The sequence below is a fragment of the Cherax quadricarinatus genome, chromosome 67 (genome assembly GCF_038502225.1).
Source record: "Cherax quadricarinatus isolate ZL_2023a chromosome 67, ASM3850222v1, whole genome shotgun sequence".
Lineage (NCBI taxonomy): Eukaryota > Metazoa > Arthropoda > Malacostraca > Decapoda > Parastacidae > Cherax > Cherax quadricarinatus.
In genome coordinates this window covers 12801498-12824728 of record NC_091358.1, presented here as the reverse complement: position 1 = coordinate 12824728, position 23231 = coordinate 12801498, and the positions used below count along the sequence as shown (strand labels likewise).

Below are 23231 nucleotides of genomic sequence, written 5' to 3'. Positions count from 1 at the left end.
GTTGGGTTGAAGGACTGCAATGGTCCCAGAGCTGTTGTTGGGTTGAAGAGCTGCAACAATCCTAGAGCTGTTGTTGGGCTGAAGGACTGTAATGATCCTAGAGCTGTTGTTGGGTTAATGGTTACAATGGCCCTAACAGTACTGTTGGGTTGAAGGGTATGAAAGTCCTAAAGAAGTTGTTCGGTTCAGGATTTCAGAAGTCTAAGAGCTCTTGTTAGACTGAAGGGTTCCAATGTTGAGCTGAGGTTGCAACAGTTCACGAGAAGTTGGGGAGCTGAAGTTTAGCAACAGTATGTGAGCAAATATTCAGAAGAGGTGCCACAGTTCAAGTGCAGCTGTTGGGCAAAGGGGCTATAAAGATCAAGGACCATGGGTGAGTTGAAGGGTTACTATAGTCTGAAGATATTTGTTGGGCTTAGGGGTTACCATGGTCCAAGGGCATTTGTAAGGATGAAGAGTTGTGATATCCTAGGTCCCTTGATGGGTTGAAGAGGTGGGCCTTATTAACCCAACTAACAAAATGCATTAACTCAATGTTGTTAAAATGGCTAATTTCATTAAAATCTGTCTAGTTGCTTTTCGGTTTGTATTTATCACACTTAGTAACAATTAAAATAATTTTTATGAGTAAAAAATGTTGCAAAGGGTCATGCAAGTTAAAGTATTTAATTCACTTTATAAATAGTTTTGAAAACCGACAAGTTGAAAAATGAGACACTTATGCAACATATGGGAATCTTACTGAGGAAACGTTTTGCCACACAGTGGCTTCATCAGTCCAATGCAAAGAAGGAAGGTGTAAGGAGAGGAATAGTTTGAGGTAATCAGTCCCTCAACCTGGAATTGATGTGTTCAGTCCATCAATCTTGTAGAAAGTACAGCATATGGCCAGAGACGTGGCTTATGTACTGTTGGCAGGTGAGTCCAAGCAGGAGGAGGTGGGCTCACAGTAGAACCATTTACTAGAAAACCATATGTTGCATAAGCGTCTCATTCTTCAATTTGACGGTTTTCAAAACCATTTATCACATCTGTCAGACACTGCAACATCATGGGATCTTGGTACAAGGAATTCTTCAATACCTGTCCAACCTTTGGACAAAGACCTACTTACACTAGCGGATGGTTCCACTGTGACCCTGCCAAGAGTAAACAAATCAAGTCACACATCAAATCCGTGTCCAACAGCTCGGTCTAATATGCGGTCTCGAATGGGTTGACATTATCTATGCATTACAATAATGCAGTAGTCTGCATAACAGCAAATCTTCTATTTTTTGTGTGAATAAAAATTCGGAATAGAAAGCAAGCATAATATAAGAGGGGCCTGAACATGACTAATGAACAGAGAAAATGTTATTTTAGTAGCAGGAATGTCTCCACTGTTTATTCTGGACCATACATGTATTTTGAAATTGGTATCTCTTGAAATTTGTGTGAAAATGGCCAAATTATTGACTTCTGATCACTTTATTGGGTAGTTGAAATAGGTAAATGGGCAGTTTCTTGTACTCAATCGACAGAACAGAAGAAATACTAGTGATATAGCTATGAGTTTGGCTGACTGGAACAGTGGAAATAATAAAAAATAGAATGCAACATGGGCAAAAATTACCGATACATAAATATCACCAATACTACTAACTTTGCGAGAGCATAATTCTGTAAATTTTCCATCGAATTTCGTATTTTTGATTTTGTGACCTTCAGAAAAATTCTCTATTACTTCACACATTTTTTTTTTTTTTTTTTTTGAAAATTCTTCAACACTGGGAGCAAGTTTGCAAACAGGGGTCACGGCAATGAAAGGGTTAACCAACTTGTACTTCAAACATGGGAAAATGCTCAGCCAGACATTGCTCCACTTGGAACATATAGTAAAGCCTCTCCTCACTTAGCAATGTACTCATTTAGCAATGACTCGGACTGTGACTGGCTCTCTGACCAGTATGCATATCTAAATAATGTATATTAGATCTGATTTCCTCTATTCTGCTTATTACAATATATAGTACACTACTGTATAAAAATTTTAAAATATACCAGAAATGTTATAAATGGTGCAAAGGTGACATAAAAATAATATCAAAGATAGTTGACACAAACTCACTACCATTATAGTATGCTCCTCACTAAGTGACAAATTTGTTTACTGACGTGGTCTTAAGAACAGAATTCCATCGTTAAGTGAGAAGAGGCAGTACATATTTGTGAAATAGTTGTTTTTTAATCTATTTTTTACTACTTTGTTCTTCTAACACTATGTATAATAAATACTTATATACAGTTGTTTCAAGATGAAGTACTCCTTAAAATACAGAAATAAATTGCGCTGTTTGGTTATACATATTGGGTTATCCTAGATTAATTGTTTTGTTAAACATGCTGGTTCTCTCCCACTAAAGCAGGGTAACCCAAAAAAAAACACTTTCACCATCAATCACACTACCACTGTCTTGCCAGAGTTGCACAGATATGACACTTTAGATGTCCCTCTAAACAGCAAATATCCCAAACCCCTCCTTTAGAGTGCAAGCACTGTATTTCCCACCTCCTGGGTTATATAAACATTGTGTGCTCATAACACCTGTGTGCCTTCCAGATTACTGTAAAACATATTTACAACAAAATCCTATGATATTACAATCATTTCAAGGTGTAATACTTATCAAAACATGAAAATAAGTCATGTTTCAGTGTGCCTTGTGACTGAATTCATGAAATAGTAATAAATTTGCAAAAATACTGCAAAGTCAGTACTGGAGAAACCAGGGGTACGTACACCAGGGCCATACCAGGTAGTACATTGCCAGTGGTACTAACGAAACATAAAGCAAAACAAACATCCCAAATGGTAACTCGTGCTTCATATTTGCAAATATTCAGGATCTGAAATCAAATAAATACGACAAAATTGGTTACGTCAGTGGACTCCTATCAGGAGCAAATGCCATGTTTGGAGCATTTACAGAAACACACAAGGGATGTTTTGGATGGAGAGATAAAGATAGAAAACTATAACATGTATAGATGTGATAGGTCACAGGGAGAAGTAGGACTCTATGTAAAAGATACTTTCTGTTGCACAGAAGTGCTGAACTCTATGAATGATATACAGCCTCTCCTCACTTAACGATGGAGTTCCGTTCCTAAGACCACAGCGTTAAATGAATCCATCGCTAAGCAAGGAGCATACTATAATGGTAGTGAGCTTGTATCAACCATCTTTGATAGTTTTAATGTCACCTTTGCACCATTTATAACATTTCTGGTATATTTTTAAATGTTTATACAGTAGTGTACTATATATTGAAATAAACAGAAAAGAGGAAATTATTTAGGAATGAATACTGGTCAGAGAGCCCGTCTTAATTCCGAGGCGTCAGTAAACGAGTATGTCGCAAAGTGAGGAGAGGCTGCAGTAGAAATCCTAGGCAATAAAGTTGAACATAGGAATTTGGTAATTATCCTAGTATACAAACAACCATCCGCAACTGCTAAGGAATTCACAGATCAGTTAAGGAAGATAGATAGCTATCTGTGTAAACTAGAAAATCCCACACCAAATATTTTACTCCTTGGAGATTTTAATCTCCCTCATGTAAAATGGAAGAGGGCACAACACAATGTTATATGTACCAGAAATATCTCCGGTAAGTGCTCTAGCTCAACAGGCACATAACAGGGCACTAATTAGGCTTTGTGAAAAGTACTCATTAAACCAACAGATAATTGATCCCTCTAGAAATGAAAATACCCTGGATTTGATATTCACAAACGAGGAGCTAATCAGACATAACAGCTACAAAAATAATACAGTGGAACCTCAAAAATCGAACTGCTCCCAACACAACCAATTATGTAAGTGTATTTTTGTAAGTGCTTTTATAAGTGTATTTTTAAGGGTCTGAAATGGACTAATCTAATTTACATTATTCCTGATGGGAATAAATTCATTCGGTAAAGGCACTCGAACAGACTTCTGGACCGAAGAAAGTTCGATATTTGAGGTTCCACTGTATACTACTCTGATCACAACATTATAGAACTTCAAACGAGTATTAACTCAGGGCTTGGGAACTGCATCACTAATGTTAGAGATGGGATGTTCAGTAAGTTTAATTTTAACAACCACAGAATTGACTGGGAAAAAATAAACCAAGAGCTATCAGACATATCCTGGGAATCAGACAAGAGCACCCTAAATTGCCACCAGTGCCTAGAGAAGCTGAATACAGAAGCAAACATGATATGTATGAAGCATGTACCATTGAGAAAACCCAGAAGATCAGATATATAGAGAGAGCACAGGAGATGGTACAGAAGAAAATGGGTTACTGAATTGCTTAAAAACACAAATATGTTGCAACAGAGGAAAGATAGTCTTAGCGGAGAGATCACTGAACTAGAACAAAAACTTATGCCATACTTAACAGAAGTACAAAGGGAACAAAAGGTCATACAGGATATTGCAAGAAGCCCAAAATAATTCTATTCCTATGTAAAATCCAAGCAAAGAACTACCTGTAGAATTGGACCATTATTGAGAGGAGATTTATATACTGACAATGAACAGGAAATGAGTGAAATCCTAAAAGAGCAGTATGAGTGGGTGTTCAACAACCCACTAAATGACAACAAGGTAGAAAATGAAGAAATATTTTTCACTCCAGCAGAAGGCAGCACAGACCAACTAACTGACATTAGTACAAATCCCATAGATTTCAAAAAAGAAATGGACAACATGCCCACTCACTCAGCACTTAGACCAGATTCAAGGAATGCTCTATTTATAAAAAAGTGCAAAGTACCACTAGCACGAGCCCTTAGTATCCTTTGGAGAAAGAGCTTAGATCTAGGTGAAATATTGGAAGCCTTAAAGAGTGCAGACACAGCTCCTTTGCATAAGGGAGGTAGTAGAGCACTAACTAAAAATTACAGACCAGTAGCCCTAACTTCTCACATCATAAAAGTCTTCGAAAGAATGATGAGACGGCAGATTACAAATTTCATGGACCAGCACAACCAGCATAACCCAAACCAGCATGGTTTTACACAATCATGCCTGTTACAGCTGCTGAACCATTATGACAGAATTGCAAAGGCATTGGAAGACAACCAAAATACAGATGTGATTTACACAGCTTTTGCAAAGGTGTTTCACAAATGCAATCTTGGAGTGATAGCACACAAAATGAGGGCCATGGGCATTACGTGAAAGGTATGCAGATGGATTTTCGGGTTCCTGACACACACAACACAAAAAAGTAGTACAGGTCCGCCATCACAAATCCAGCAATCAGTTATTCGGTTCCTTCAGTTATTTGGCACTAATTTTGGCTAGTAAAATTTCAAATTTCCAGGGTCGCCACACCAACCTTCTGGTACTGTTTGGTAGCGCTACTTGCTGCATAAGCCATTCCAATTTCTTTTTCTCCATTTATTGTTTTAACCTGCTTACTTTTAGCCCTAGCCATGGTTCCAATGAATAAAAGAAATGCTTCTCATTATGTAAAACACCTACACAGTACATTATCCATTAAAGATAAGGTGGCTTTGAAGTCACTGTCAGTTGTCATGAACTCAGTCTCATGAAGCAGGAGAATAATGTATGCTTTATTATTACGCTAATATCAACACTACTTATTCTTTTTAGTATAAGTAGTGTTGATATTAGCGTAATAGCGTAATTAGAGGTAAGACAGAATGTAGGATTGCGGATGAGCAAGGAGGTTTCAGAGTGGGTAGGGGATGTGTAGATCAAGTGTTTACATTGAAGCATATATGTGAACAGTATTTAGATAAAGGTAGGGAAGTTTTTATTGCATTTATGGATTTAGAAAAGGCATATGATAGAGTGGATAGAGGAGCAATGTGGCAGATGTTGCAAGTACAGTGGACCCCCGCTTAACGATCACCTCCCAATGCGACCAATTATGTAAGTGTATGTAAGTGCGTCTGTACGTGTATGTTTGGGGGTCTGAAATAGACTAATCTACTTCACAATATTCCTTAAGGGAACAAATTCGGTCAGTACTGGCACCTGAACATACTTCTGGAATGAAAAAATATCGTTAACCAGGGGTCCACTGTATATGGAATAGGTGGTAAGTTATTAAATGCTGTAAAGAGTTTTTATGAGGATAGTGAGGCTCAGGTTAGGGTGTGTAGAAGAGAGGGAGACTACTTCCCGGTAAAAGTAGGTCTTAGACAGGTATGTGTAATGTCGCCATGGTTGTTTAATATATTTATAGATGGGGTTGTAAAGGAAGTAAATGCTAGGGTGTTCGGGAGAGGGGTGGGATTAAATTTTAGGGAATCAAATTCAAAATGGGAATTGACACAGTTACTTTTTGCTGATGATACTGTGCTTATGGGAGATTCTAAAGAAAAATTGCAAAGGTTAGTGGATGAGTTTGGGAATGTGTGTAAAGGTAGAAAGTTGAAATTGAACATAGAAAAGAGTAAGGTGATGAGGGTATCAAATGATTTAGATAAAGAAAAATTGGATATCAAATTCGGGAGGAGGAGTATGGAAGAAGTGAATGTTTTCAGATACTTGGGAGTTGACGTGTCGGCGGATGGATTTATGAAGGATGAGGTTAATCATAGAATTGATGAGGGAAAAAAGGTGAGTGGTGCGTTGAGGTATACGTGGAGTCAAAAAACGTTATCTATGGAGGCAAAGAAGGGAATATATGAAAGTATAGTAGTACCAACAGTCTTATATGGGTGTGAAGCTTGGGTGGTAAATGCAGCAGTGAGGAGACGGTTGGAGGCAGTGGAGATGTCCTGTTTAAGGGCAATGTGTGGTGTAAATATTATGCAGAAAATTCGGAGTGTGGAAATTAGGAAAAGGTGTGGAGTTAATAAAAGTATTAGTCAGAGGGCAGAAGAGGGGTTGTTGAGGTGGTTTGGGCATTTAGAGAGAATGGATCAAAGTAGAATGACATGGAAAGCATATAAATCTATAGGGGAAGGAAGGCGGGGTAGGGGTCGTCCTCGACAGGGTTGGAGAGAGGGGGTAAAGGAGGTTTTGTGGGCAAGGGGCTTGGACTTCCAGCAAGCATGCGTGAGCGTGTTAGATAGGAGTGAATGGAGACGAATGGTACTTGGGACCTGACGATCTGTTGGAGTGTGAGCAGGGTAATATTTAGTGAAGGGATTCAGGGAAACCGGTTATTTTCACATAGTCGGACTTGAGTCCTGGAAATGGGAAGTACAATGCCTGTACTTTAAAGGAGGGGTTTGGGATATTGGCAGTTTGGAGGGATATGTTGTGTATCTTTATATGTATATGCTTCTAAACTGTTGTATCCTGAGCACCTCTGCAAAAAGTGATAATGTGTGAGTGTGGTGAAAGTGCTGAATGATGATGAAAGTATTTTCTTTTTGGGGATTTTCTTTCTTTTTTGGGTCACCCTGCCTCGGTGGGAGATGGCCGACTTGTTGAAAAAAAAAAAATCAACACTACAGCTTATTTGCCTATCACAATTGATCTAATATGACATAATAAACAATATAAATAACACAAAACATGTTAACCCTTTCAGGGTCCGTCCCGTAGATCAACGGCTTTACGTTGAGTGTCCAAACCGTAGATCTACACCAAAATTCTAGCGCCATCAAATTTAGCGCGAAAACGCTCATAGGCCTACATGTGAGAGAACGGGTCTGCGTGGTGGGTGTGCGCCATAAACAAAAAATCTAGGCGCCCGCATAGCATTGTGGGAACGCCGGCTCAGTTACCCTTGTTCACCATGCCTCGTCGCAAGTCAGCTCTCACTCCCCGGAAAATTGGGACTCTCCTCTTCCTATCTGATAGTTCTGACACTGATGGAAGTGGAAATGGAGACGAATTCTACGGCTTTGATCAGTTAGTGACCGAAAAGAATGACCAGGATATCGATAATAGTGCAGAAAACCCTGACGATCCTCAACCTTCTACCTCTGGTGTGGGCACTCATGACTCACGGTCGGTTGTTCCTCATCGCAAGAGAAAACTAATATTTTCGCGTGGCCAGGCCTCTGACTTCAGTAATAATGATGATAGTGACGTGGACTGTGATTTTATTGCGCTCGACGATCAATCGAGTAGTGATAGTGAGGAATCATATTCACCAGTGAAGCGTCGGTATGTTCGCCGCCGCATGCGCTCGGGTAGTGTATCCTATGCTGTGCCCAGGGGACGGAGTACATCCCGGAGTACATCCCAGAGTACATCCCGTGGCCCAACACCAGTTTTAGGTAGTGATAGTGAGGATGATGTGGCTACACTTGGCATGGATAGACCACAGGCATTAGTGGATGGTGTTAGTGGTGATGGTAGTGGCACCGCCATGCGTGACTCACCAGGCCACGCTGGGACCCACGCTGCTGACTCGTCAGTTCAAGAACAAAGCGGAGCGCCAGCCACCAGCCCACCACAACCACAACCACCCGCACAACCAGCCTATGATGTCCAGTATCCACCAGCAAACCATATGTGGGATTGGCAGCAAAATCCCAATTTTGTTCCCAAGCTTCACCACTTTGATGATTCTCAAAGTGGAATTCTACCAACTTGTCCCCTTGGAACCACGGCCAATGAACTGGAATTCTTTGAATTATTCTTTGACCAGCCATTGATGGAAATTATTGTCAGGGAAAGTAATAAGTATTTTGAGTACACCATGGCAAATACGATCTTATCACCACAGTCAAGACTACACAGGTGGAAAGAGACGACTGTTGCAGAAATGTATTTGCTTTTTGCAACAATAATGCTTATGCCTCACGTCTATAAGCATAATATAAAAGCATACTGGTCCACAGATCGGCTAATTTCTACCCCGGTCTTCAGTGAAATCATACCAGTGAACAGGTTTATCCTACTCTTACGTATGTTGCACTTCTCTGACAAAACCAGGCCTGACAGAAGTGACAGGTTATACAAGATTAGAAATGTTTTCATGTATCTCAAACAAAAGTTCAGCATATACTTTTATCCATTCAAGAATCTTGTAATTGACGAGTCTTTGATTTTGTTCAAAGGTAGACTGTCATTCAAGCAGTATATACCGAGCAAGAGGAAACACTTTGGTATAAAACTGTTTGTACTCTGTGATTGTGACAGTGGCCTGTGTTGGATATTGTTGTATACACGGGTAGTAAAACATTGAAAGATACCAAGATGTTATTAGGTATCTCAGGTGACGTAGTGAGAAACATGATGGCACTTTATCTTGGTAAGGGGCAAACATTATATACCGATAACTGGTGCACAAGCCCATTACTCAGTGATTTCATGCGAGTGAACAAGACAGATGTGTGTGGCACAGTGCGTTCTAATCGTAAACATATGCCCAGGCTCAACGCAGGTGCTCGTGGTGATGACGTGCAGGTGTTTACTGCCAATGACATCATGGCATTGTGGCATGACAAACGAGATGTCACATTGTTGACAACCATTCACCGTAATGAAATGCAAGACAGTGGCAAAGTTGATCGAGTGACTAATGAACGTATTCGAAAACCAGTGACAGTGATTGATTATACACAAAACATGCGCTTGGTTGACAAATGTGACATGCAGGTTGGTTTTGTTGACTGTGTTCGTAAGAGTTACAAGTGGTACATGAAACTTTTCTTCCATCTCATGGACATTTCAATGCTCAATGCATATAATATGTACCAAATAAAGACTGGCAACAGACCACCGTATGGTGAATTTTGTTTGTCTGTTGTCAGACAACTCATAATGAAGTACCAGGTAACAACACCTGCTATACAACACGGTCCTCGAATTCCTCAGGATATACCCAAGCGTTTGAGGAGGGAAGGTGATCATTTCATAATACAGCTTCCTTCAACTCAGAAGAAATTTGCTCAGAAGAGATGCATCGTCTGTGCACAAACAAAAAGACGGCAACAAAGACGCAAAGACACTCGGTTTATGTGTGAGGAATGTAAGGTGCCTCTGTGCATGGTGCCTTGTTTCAAGGAGTTCCACAAGCTCCAGCAGTTCTAAAACCATGTCCAGTGATTGTAAATATGTAAATATATGATAGAACATTAGTATTATACAAGATTTGTGCATGTTTATTGTAATAAACAACAGTGGTAAACAATAATATGATAATAACTTTAGTGCGGTTATTGTGTTCAATACAGTGAGTTTATATATATACATTATATACAGTATTGGTCTCTCAGGCCCCAAATGTTAGTAGGAATAGAAAAAAATTGGAAAAGAAAAGAAAAAACAACAAAAACCGCAAAATAATGTAATGCGCGTATGTGGAATTCGTCGATGTTGCCGCCACCACATCATTTTCGACAAACTTCTTGGCACTATATCTCGGTAAGTACTGATCAGAATTTTTTTTTTGTCTTATTACCTTCACAAAAATATGCTCTTTAATTCTGTAAGAAAAAATAATTTTTTTTTTTTTTCAAAATTTCTTGGACACTGGAGCACCACTTCAGATTTTGGCCTTGGACCCTGAAGGGATTAAATACTCCAGAATAAATATTATTTGACATAACACCGAGCAGTTCGACGGAGGTATGAAGAGGATATGGTATACAAATACCATTCTCCTATCCCTGTCTTGGTGGCTTATATTAGAGAAATACTCCAGAATGAATAATATTTGGCATAACACCGAGCAGTTCGACGGAGGCATGAAGAGGATAGCACAGGGCTAACTGTGATATACACTCGTACTGCACCATAAACATGAAACAAAAGTTATTTTCTCTATATAGATTATCACACATAGCAGCATATGTGTAGAGAACCTAGGATAACCCAAAAAAGTCAACGTGGCTTATTTTTAGTTCCTGGCTTGGGTTAACCATATTTGATTTTTGGTAAATATTCGATTCCCAGCCAGGGTAGAAACATTAGGCATGTTTCTTTACACCTGTTGTCTATGTTTACCCATCAGTAAATGGGTACCTGGGTGTTAGCCAACTAGTGTGGGTGTTATCCTGGGACACTGACCTAATTTTCTTGAAATACTCGGCATAACAAGCTGCTTTCTATACAGTAGTATGTCACTGATGTCAGCTAGGCCTGTATACCTTGTACATATACGTGTAGTAAATAAAGATATTATTATTATTATTATTATTATTATTGTTATTATTATATTATTATCATTTTCTCAGTTGTTTGTTGGGTTATCTTATTCAAACTTGGGCAATGTATGATGGAAAGATACTTCTTAACATAGACCAAAAATGTAAGAAATCAGACCATAAATAGCGGAGTTCACTTCTCAGCCATTAGCGGCCACTTAGCGGTATATTTTTGTATGTTTTTATTGTTGTATTCTCATTTTTTCAGTCTCATTTGATGGAATGAAAGATATATTACAGAAATAGATATGATTTTGATTGCTTTCATGACGAAAAGTACCATGAAATTGCGCTCACAGTAGCGAAAATGTTCTATTCTTTAGCGAATCTCAAGAGTAAACAAATGACGTCACCATCCAATACCTGTCCGCCTGCCAGTCAAGAATGGGTTGACATTATTTATACAATTATTACAATAATGCAGCAGTCTGCATAACAGTAAATCTTCTATTTTTTTGTGAATAAAAATTCCAAATGGTAAGCAAGAGGGGCCTGCAGCCGTGACTAATAAACAGAGAAAATGTTATTTTAGTGCCAGGAATATCTGCATTGTTTATTCTGGACCCTATTTTGAAATTGGCATCTGTTGAAATTTGTGTGAAATCGGCCAAACTGCCAATTTCTGACCACTTTATTGGGTAGTTGAAATAAGTGAATGGGCGGTTTCTTGTACTCAGTTGACAGACTAGAAGTAAATAAGTGTATTAAGGTATACACAAATACAGTTACATAGATTATCATACATATCAGTGTATGTATAGAGAACCTGGGATAACCCAGAAAAGTCAAAGTGACTTATTTCCAGAACCTGGCTTGGGCTTGCCATATATGGGACCATATAAGGGACCGAAACGTTTTCTAATAAATATGTCATAGTGTTTGCTTACGTGTCTTTCTAAACCAACTTGTCGGTATTTATTACCAAGGTTTATACCACAAAAAATTGTGCATATTTTGACACAACATTATCCTATACAATGTTCAAATTTCGTCATCCAGTTATCACTACAGTACTGTACTACAGTGGCAATTTACCTATAGTCAATCAGGCTGTTGTTGTTTCTGCCCCAACAAACCCTCATACCTTTCACAACCCAACCAATCAGGCACCTACAGAAACTTGTTTGGTTACCTGAGTGATGGCTTTATTTGACACAGTAAATGACTGTTATCTCAGGATTCAGCATCATTAACACAACTATACAATTATAAGTTAAATAAGATACATGCATATATTAGGATATTTTACTGAAAATATGTTTCGCTATTCACACTGAAGTTTCTCTGAAAAAATCCTAATATAATACACAGTTTAATTACATAACTGTTCTATCATTTAAGGTTTAAATAATATGATATCACAAGGACCTTAATGGAAACAAGTCACTTTAACTTTTATGGGTTATACTAGGTAATTTACACTATGTATGATAACTGTACAGTGGTACCCCGAGTTTCAGCCACAATTCATTCCAGAAGGCCGTTCGAGTGCCGTTACCGAACGAATTTGTTCCCATAAGGAATAATATAAATTAGATTAGTCCGTTTCAGACCCCCAAAAATACACTTACAAAAGCACTTACAAAAATACACTTACATAATTGTTCGAGTTGAGAGCTGTACGAAACTCGGGGTACCACTGTACTTAAGACAGGACTCGAAGCAATGGTTTCAAGTTTGAAAAATTCAGATTCAGAAAGGATATAGGAAAGCACTGGTTTGGTAATAGAGTTGTGCATGAGTGGAACAAACTCCCGAGTACAGTTATTCAGGCTAAAACGTTGTGTAGTTTTAAAAATAGGTTAGATAAATACATGAGTGGGTGTGGGTGGGTGTGAGTTGGACCTGACTAGCTTGTGCTGCTGGGTCTGGTGCAGTGCTCTATCCTTGAGTGGAGATGATCAGACTGGGTGGGTCATTGGGCTAATCCAGGGGGGGGGGTTCATTGGTCTAATCTGTGGGGGGGACATGGACCTGCTCCACATGGGTCAGTAGGCCTGTTGCAGTGTTCCTTCTTTCTTATGTTCTTATGTGTACCTGTGCATAAATAACTTACTTACTGTACTGGTTTACTTACTGTACATTTGTCTTATTTCACATTTGACATTTTATACCATGTATTATCCATCCACAACCATCTGCCAGCACTGCATATTAGACAGATGTGCTTCCACTTTTATACCATATGGTCTGCCATCAATTAGTTCTGAGCATGTATTACTGGTACACTTTAAATATGTTTTATCTTATCCATTTTTTTTCTTTTACCCCTGATGAAATTACTGTATTTCACATGCAGTACTGTATTCTGTAATATTATCTGCTCTAGTTTTACCTTTTCTTTTAAAAGGAATGCCTTCTCTTCCTCAGATCGAACCTGATTACCTCATTTCCAATAATAATAATAATAATAATAATAGTTGTCTTACCTTTTCAGCCAATTTATATGCCAGGCTTTTATCTACATAGCCCATTAGCTTGTCTTCAACTTTTCTCTTGTCACACCCAGAGTCAACAGCATGTGTGATAGCAGACACAACACTTGATCTATCCCGTGCAACATACTTGTACACCATTTTATCCACAGCTGCCTTGTAATCTTCATAGTCTCGTTTTGACAGCGACATCTTGCTTCAAAAAAATAGTGATGATATCTGGGGGAAAAATACTGCTTTTAGAACATGGCACTATATGAATATAACATGTGAGATCACATTTTCTACTACAAGTTAATAAGTTGCCAATCACATGATGGTTCTCTTCAAATTATTTGTTCTCTCTAGGCTGGAATATTGCTATACACTAATGGCCCCTTTCAAGGCAGGTGAAATTGCAGACCTGGAGAATATACAGAGAACTTTCACAGCACACATAAATATAATAAAGTACCTAAACTATGGTTGAAGTCACTTAACCCTTAAACTGTTGAAACATAGATCTACGTTCGCTCGCATAGTGCTCCGAATGTAGATCTACTTTTTTTACATGCTTTCTTATGGAGAAAATTAAGGTCAGAGCGCTACACGCAAAAACATAGATCTACGTTTGGACAGTTGAAGGATTAATCTGTATTCCCTGGAATGCAGGCGAGAAAGATACATGATAATAGGTATATGTATACATTTGGAAAATCCTAGAGGGACTAGTTCCATATTTGAGCACAAAAAATCACTCCCTATGAAGGTAAAAGACTGAGCAGGAGATGCAACATCCCCCAATGAAAAACGGGTGCCATGAGTACACTAAGAGACGACACAATGGGTGTCAGGGGCCCAAGATTGTTCAACTGCCTCCCAGCATACATAAGGGGGATTACCAATAGACTCCTGGCTGTCTTCAAGAAGGCATTGGACAGGCACCTAAAGTCAGTACCTGATCAGCTGGGCTGTAGTTCATATGCTGGCTTGCATGCAACCAGCAGTAACAGCCTGGTTGATCAAACCCTGATCCACCAGGAGGCCTGGTCACAGACCAGGCTGTGGGGGCACTGATCCCCAAAACCCTCTCTAGGCATACTCCAGGTATAAGAAATCCTACTTAATAAGCTGTCTAGTTCTTAAGAAGTCCTTAACCCCTAACAGTCCAAACGTATATATATGTTCTCTACCCTAGTGACCCGAATATTTTGAAAAATAAAAAAATCGTTTTTTCTTTTATTGAAAAAATTTTTCTAAGTGCTATAGGATTAAAATAGAAAAAATTAGTGTCAGTACTTACTGAGATATGAGGCTGCAAAGTTGGCACTTAACCCTTTGACTGTTTTCGACGTATAAATATGTCTTACGAGCCAATGTTTCTGACGTATATATACTCAATAATTCTAGCAGCTTCAAATCAAGCGGGAAAAAGCTGGTAGGCCCACATGTGAGAGAATGGGTCTGTGTGGTCAGTGTGCACCACATAAAAAAAATCCTGCAGCACACATTGCGTAATGAGAAAAAAAAAACTCTGATCGTCTTTTTGGAATAAAACGCCGACTTTGAGGTGTATTTTCGTATAGTATTTATCGTTGTATTCGCGTTTTCATGGTCTTAGGTGATAAAACGGAAAACATATTACAGAAATAGAGATGATTTTCATTACTTTGACAATGAAAACGACCTTGAAACTGAGCTCAAAGTAGAGGAAATGTTCGATTTTTACCAATGTTCAGGAGTAAATAAATCGCACCACACGTCCAATACACGTCAACTGGGGAGTCTAATATTCTTTCACTAGTGCACTGATATTATTTATACCATTTTTACAGTAATGCAGTAGTCTGCATAACAGTAAATTTTGTATTTTTTTGTATGAATAAAAAATCAAAATAGAAAGCAATAATAATATAAGAGGGGCCTAGAGATGTGACTAATGAACAGAGCATATGTTATTTTAGTGCCACGAATGTCTACCTTGTTTATTCTGGACCCTATTTTGAAATTGACATCTTTTTTAGTTTGTGTGAAATTGGCCAAATTGCCAATTTCTGACCACCATATTGGGCAGTCCAAATTAGTAAATGGGAGGTTTCTTGTACTCAGCTGATAGATAAAATGGAGTTCTAAAGAAATAGCTGAGTTTGGTCAACTGGAACAATGGAATTGGCAGAAAATAGGGCTCAAAGTCGGCGAAATCGCCGATACGCATATGTCGCCGAGACCGCTAACTTCGCGGGAGCACAATTCCACGAGTTTTCGACCAAATTTCGAACTTTTGGTGTCATTACCATCGGGAAAAGATTCTCTATCATTTCATAAGAAAAAATAATTTTGTTTTTTTTCAAAAATTGAGCGACATAGAATGACAGTTTCAGAGAGGGGCCTGAAACAGTCAAAGGGTTAATGCTCACCTGACAGCAACATCGAGTCCTGCCACTTGAGGAAGTGTTGCCGATATACCATTTTTTCTCATTTCTATATTATTTTATATAATTTTTATGTTCTGATAATGACAATTTATTGTAGTTCTTGGCATTTCACAACCAATATTTGTTCTGACACTAATATTAGGCACTGAAATTGTACTCAAATTCTCACAAACACATTGACAGGTGGACATTTACACCTGCCTTGGTCATTTACTATTGTCTAAGAATATATACAAGTATTTATAGGTCCCAGCAATGTTTTGGATACACGGCAGTATAGAAGAAGAAGGAAGAATAAGCAATACATTAGTTTTATTAAAGACACTCATGTATTGTTACCTGGAGTATACCCAGAAAGGGTTTCTGGGGTCAACGCCCCCCCCGGCCTGGTCACAGACCAGGCCTCGCAGTGGATCAGGGCCTGATCAACCAGGTTGTTACTGCTGTTGACAACAGATTTCATGTAAGCATAACTAAGTTTCCTTTCCATTCAGAAGGCTTTAAAAGGAAACCAGAGCAGTACTTGCAGCATCAATCAGATCAGCCAATTCACTGAACCAGGCTGCAAGAGATAAGTGGGTCAGCAGGCTGCCAGAAGCAATAACCTGGCCCAGAGCAGGGCTATATAAGAAAACTCTCAAAACCCATCAAAAGAAAAGGTAATGGTATGAGGGCTGGTGGATGCAACAACCTGCTTGACAAGGAAATGAACAGTGAATGGTAGCCAATGTTGAGCTCTCAAACAGGCATGTTATAAAAACCAGTGTTATCATATTCTTCCAGGATTAGAATCTTAAATTTGTCTACATTATATAAATACACTGCATTTACCACTTTCATGAAAATCATATTATTGTCACTACTTCCAGAGTAGATGTGACTCAATAGTCCACTACTGTCACAAGTGTATAATAATGCTGAATCCAACATGGCAACAGATGCAGATTTATCTAGGTGTTCTAATTCTGTTTTTAACCCTTTGACTGTTTACGCCGTATATATACGTCTTACGAGCCACTGTTTCTGACATATTAATACGCGTAAATTGTAGCAGCTTCAAATCTAGCGGGAGAAAGCTGGTAGGCCCACATATGAGAGAATGGGTATGTGTGGTCAGTGTGCACCGCATAAAAAAAATCCTGCAGCACGCAGTGCGTAATGAGAAAAAAAAAAAACTGACCGTTTTTTTGGATTAAAACGCCGACTTTGAGGTGTATTTTTGTATAGTATTTATCGTTGTATTCTCATTTTCATGGTCTCAAGTGATAAAATGGAAAACATATTACAGAAATAGAGATGATTTTGATTACTTTCACGATGAAAACGACCTTGAAATTGAGCTCAAAGTAGCGGAAATGTTCGATTTTTACCAATGTTCAGGAGTAAGCAAATCACACCACAAGTCCAATACACGTCAACTGGGGAGTCTAATATTCTTTCATTAGTGCACTTATATTATTTATACCATTTTTACAATAATGCAGTAGTCTGCATAACAGTAAATTTTGTATTTTTTTGTATGAATAAAAAATCAAAATAGAAAGCAATAGTAATATAAGAGGGGCCTAGAGACATGACTAATGAACAGAGGATGTGTTATTTTAGTGCCAAGAATGTCTACATTGTTTATTCTGGACCCTATTTTGAAATTGGCATCTTTTTTAATTTGTGTGAAATTGGCCAAATTGCCAATTTCTGACCACTTTATTGGGTAGTTCAAATCGGTAAATGGGCGGTTTCTTGTACTCAACTGATAGATAAAATGGAGTTCTAAAGAAATAGCTATGAGTTTGGTTGACTGGAACAATGGACTTGGCTATAAACAGGGCTCAAAGTCGGCAAAATTGCCGATACGTATATGTCGCCGAGACTGTTAACCTCGCGGGAGCGTAATTCTGTGAGTTTTCGATCAAATTTCATACTTTTGGTGTCATTACCATCGGGAAAAGATTCTCTATCATTTCATAAGAAAAAATTATTTTTTTTTTTTTTTCAAAAATTTATCGACATAGAATGACAGTTTCAGAAAGGGGCCTGCGACAGTCAAAGGGTTAAGCAAATACCCTTTAATTAGGTTAAAGTTAGGTAAATTAAGACAGTGTTGGTATATAGCCAACAGTGCTGGCCACTAGTTCTACATCCATTGTGAGAATGACATTTTAAAGCTGACTGTTATTGGTTTACTAAACCCAGAGGATTATTAACCTACAGTATCCCAAGAAAGCCAAACATTATGGCTTGTTTCCATCTTATGTTGAAAATGGTATAAAATACCAACAAGTTGATGAGTAAGACACCTGTGAACAGTATCTTCACTGTTGGGAATCTTCACTGTTGAAATGTTTTACTTATGTAGTAGAACCTCTTCCACAGGATGTGGAACAGCGGCACCAGGTGTTACAAGACTTTCACATACATCCCCTCCAGGGTGTAAACCTGGATCCTCTCAACTGAATATGGAAACAAAGGAATACTCTAGCAGGCCAGGCAGGCCTACTGGCCCATGTTAGGCAGGTTTAACTCACACCCACTAATGTACCTGTTTAACCTGCCTTTAACCCTTTCAGGGTTTCGGCCGTACTAGTACGGCTTACGCACTGGGGTTTTTGACGTACTAGTATGCCTAAATTCTGGCGCCCTCAAATCTAGTGAGAGAAAGCTGGTAGGCCTACATGTGAAAGAATGGGTCTATGTGGTCAGTGTGCGCAGTATAAAAAAAAATCCTGCAGCACACAGTGCGTAATGAGAAAAAAAAAACTTTGACCGTGTTTTGGGATTAAAACAGCGACTTTGCACTGTATTTTTGTATGGTATTTATTGTTGTATTCTAGTTTTCCTGGTCTCATTTCATAGAATGGAAGACATATTACAGAAATTGAGGTGAGTTTGACTGGTTTTACAAAGAAAACTACCTTGAAATTGCGCTCAAAGTAGCAGAAATGTTCGATTTTTACCAAAGTTCAAAAGTAAACAAATCATGCTATGTGTCCAATACACGTCAACTGGTGAGTCTAATATTCTTTCAAAAGTGCGCTGATAATATTTATACCATTTCTACACCAATGCAGTAGTCTGCATAACAGTAAATCTTCTATTTTTTTGTGAGAATAAAAATTCAAAGTGGAAAGCAAAAGAATGTAAGAGGGGCATGGGGATGTGACTAATGAACAGAGGAAATGTTATTTTAGTGCCAGGAATGTCTTTCTTGTTTATTCTGGACCCTATTCGGAAATTGGCATCTTTTGAAATTTGTGTGAAATTGGCAAAATTGCTAAATTCTGACCACTGTATTGAATAGTTGAAATCAGTAAATGGGTGGTTTCTTGTGCTCATTCGATAGAAAAAATGGAGTTCTAGCGAAACAGTTATGATTTGTGTCAACAAGTACACTGGAATTGGCTGAAAATAGGGCTCAAAGTGGGCAAAATTGCAGATGTGTAAACATCGTTGAGACCACTAACTTCGCGAGAACATAATTCTGTAAGTTTTCCATCAAATTTCATACTTTTGGTGTCATTATGATCGGGAAAAGATTCTCTATCTTCTCATATTTTTTTTTTTTTTTTTTTTTTTTTTTTGAAATTTGGCCGACCCTGAGAACAAGTTTCTGAGAGGGCCTGTCGACCCTGAAAGGGTTAAAGCTAAACAACATTTTTGCAACAATAATGCTATCTGGGAGTTTCTTCTACTCATTTACAACTCTATTGCCAAACCAGTACATACTTCCATATATCCTTGAGTCAAATGTTCCACCACTAAGCTATGAGTCATTTGTTGCTGCTTGCCTGCAGTAACAAAGATCTACAAACACAGCCACATAATGCATAATACAACAAAACACAGCTACATACTGCATAATACAATAGAACACAGCTACATACTGCATAACACAACAAAACGCAACTACATACTGCCTAATACAACAAAACATAAGAACATAAGCATGGGTACATACTGCATAATACAACAGAACACAGCTACATACTGCATAATATAACAGAACACAACTACATACTGCCTAATACAACAAAACATAAGAACATAAGCATGGCTACATGCTGCATAATACAATAGAACACATGTACATACTGACATAATACACCACTTCAGTATCTTCAGTGAAATATCTGGGAATCTCTTTTGACCCAAGCATGTCATGGCAGAACTGATAGGGAACAGTTTAGTAAAAAATGCCAATGCCAGGCTAAAGTTCCACTAGAGACTGGCACAGTGTCTACCTACTGAGGCTCACTGGTCCCTATGTCTAGCTCTTATACAATGTCATATATATTATTCTTGCTCAAATCATTCAGAACAAGCTTAAGTTCGTCCTGGACCTGGGTCCAAGAGAGCATGGAGGCCAGGATGAATTACAATAACTGGATATGCTCAATGCTGAAGACGAAAATGATAAAGAAAAACGATAAAGACTTTATTTCTTTGTAAAGGCTACAATGTGTAATTACAATTTTGGTTTACTAAGTACAAAGAAAGCCACTATCATGCCGGGGCATTTTGGGCAGACTAATCCTAGTACATATTTTATATTTTATTAACACAGTGGCCATTTCCCACCAAGGTAGGGTGGCCTGAAAAACAAAAGCTTTCACCATCATTTCACTCCATCACTGTCTTGCCAGAGGCGTGCTTACACTGCACTGAACTTCCCATCTCCAGGACTCAAGTCCGGCCTGCTGGTTTCCCTGAATCCTTCACAAATATTACCCTGTTCACACTCCAACAGCACGACATTTCCACTGACTCCAGCGTTCTCCTTGTTGCAACATTCACCACCCATGCTTTGCACCCATATAAAAGTGTTGGTATAACTATTCTCTCATACATTCCCCTCTTTGCTTCCACGGACAAAGTTCTTTGTTTCCACAGACTCCTCAGTGCACCACTCATCTTTTACCTCTAGTCAATTCTGTGATTCACCTCATCTTTCATAGACCTATCTGCTGACATATCCACTCCCAAATATCTGAATACATTCACCTCCTCCATACTCTCTCCCTCCAATCTGATATCCAGTCTTTCATTACCTAAATTTTTTATCCTCGTCACCTTATTCTTTCCTATATTCACTTTCAATTTCCTTCTTTTACATACCCTACATAATAACTACTTAAATTTACACAAGATAATAGTGGTTAACTTGTATTAAAATCTTTAATCTTAATACTAATGCGAGGTAGTCCAGGTGGACGTTTATAAGAATAATAATCTTGAAGTTGTACATAATAAAAACAATATTACAAATCATGGTTCAAACAGTAATATTTCATGGATTGGCAAATGTTTAATAGACTAGAGGTCATATAATATAATATTTGGGAGAGTTGCTTCAAACTGATTATTTGTTTTAGTTGGTTTGGTTAGTATTGAGATGTGAGATGATTTATAAGCATAGTCCTAAATTTATAAGTAGTCAGGGGATCCTGTATCAATTCAGGTAGTGAATTCCAGATCTTTGGGCCATTTATATGCATTGTATTTTTGCATAGTGAGAGACTGACACAAAGAATGTCAAAAAGAGCCTTATGCCTTGTATTGTGACTGTGCGTTCTGTTGTAGCTATCAAGGAGTAATTTAAGTGGAGGATTTATATTGGAGTTTAATGTTTTGTATATGTAGTAGGCACAATGAGTGTATGTCTCATATATTTAGTAAGTTCAGGCTTTTGAAAAGTGATGGGGTGTGTAAAGCAGAGTAAGGCAATTGAAGTTAAATCACATTTATAAAACTGCTAACAAGCAATGCCCAGAATATCTTGCTGCCAAGTTTGTCGACATTAGGAACCAAAACCAGTATGGCATTAGGGAAAGTGAACACAATTTTGGTACCTACAATAGGTGGTAAGGCCTCAAACACCTTTAACTATATATTTTTTTTTTTAACAAGTCGGCCATCTCCCACCGAGGCAGGGTGACACAAAAAGAGAGAAAATCCCCAAAAAGAAAATATTTTCATCATCATTCAACACTTTCACCTCACTCACACATAATCACTGCCTGAACATCCCAGAGCCTGTCCTAGCATGAGCCAGTTCAGAATGAGAACTAAAAGGGATCTAAAGAATGAAAATACAGAAAGGGAGGAGAGTGATTTCTTGTATAGTTAACATTCGTGCACCTATTATTGTAAACCGATCTTCTCATTAACATGCATGCAAATAACTCTGTTTGCCTTACTCCTATTGCACATCCTTTTTATTATAAGTGATTTTCACAGTGTTGAGTTACTTAGCTGTTTTAATTTTTAAGGTTATAATCATGATTGATTTCTACTGGTCACAGACCAGGCCACGGGGGCGCTAACCCCCGAAACCCTCTCCAGGTATACTCCAGGTATAGGCTTTAAATGATATGTTACAAGGACTCCAATAGAAATAAGTCACTTTGTCTGACTTTCCTGGGTTATCCTACTTAATTCACATGTGTTACTATGCAAAATTATTGTATAATGTATTACTATATATGATAATTGAACTTATGTGTACTTGCATCTAAATAAACTTACTTAATACAACAGAGCACAGCTATATACTGCATAATACAATAGAACACATCTATATACTGCATAATACAACAAATTTATTCTAAAATAAACAGCATAATTTACCCGACTAAAATCATACTTGCTAAAATAAGCAATAAATGTTTTCAGTGCTACTAGATATTTAATACGATATTTAAAAAGTTTGTGGATAGTTATTGTAATAATCTCGTAGTTTAAAACACAAATTCGTAAAATAGTGACGAATTCAATATGGACAAGATTTAAAGACTTGGTTGTAGGCCGAGAGCTAGACCTCAGCAGGTGCTAGGCCTCACACACGCACACCTTCCCTTAACACACCCACAACATTTAAATTCAGCTTACCTACACCTAGTGGAGAAGAGTAATCATTATTTACTTGGCCATAATATAACTTTATACAAATGCGGTAGCCAAGGCTGTGAGTCTGCCTGCACCTCGCTAATTACTGCTTGTGTAGACGATTTTACCCTTGAATAAATGTTTTTTTATATTTATTATCCTTATTTAGTTCAAATGTATTAAAAAATATCTTTAAAAAATGCCTATTTAGTTTGTTTTTCGATAAAAATCATATTTCTATCGTGGAGTTAATAATAATAAATTAGATTTTTTAAATAATTAGCAATCCGGAAATAATATTTTCTGGAAACGTTTCTCCAACAGGATGAGAATAAATTTCTAGCGTTTACTACTGCCTAAATGAAATATTAAACCA

At 38.0% G+C, this 23231-nt stretch overlaps 1 protein-coding gene across 2 annotated transcripts in view; it reads right to left on the bottom strand.

Annotated features, from left to right (window-relative positions):
• The window catches only part of Prp3 (pre-mRNA processing factor 3), a 78608-nt gene extending 55645 nt beyond the window's left edge, over positions 1 to 22963 (bottom strand). Inside the window, exons 1-3 of one of the 2 annotated variants that reach the window (XM_070099402.1) lie at positions 22859 to 22951; positions 16313 to 16535; positions 13554 to 13778 (exon numbers count right to left, since the gene is read on the bottom strand). In XM_070099402.1, the coding sequence (XP_069955503.1) occupies positions 13554 to 13751 (198 nt within the window). In that variant the 5' untranslated portion in view covers positions 13752 to 13778; positions 16313 to 16535; positions 22859 to 22951. Of the gene's footprint in view, positions 1 to 13553; positions 13779 to 16312; positions 16536 to 22858 lie in introns of both variants that reach the window. The other variant, XM_070099401.1, reaches the window with a different exon arrangement.
• Positions 22964 to 23231: the final 268 nt, after the last annotated feature.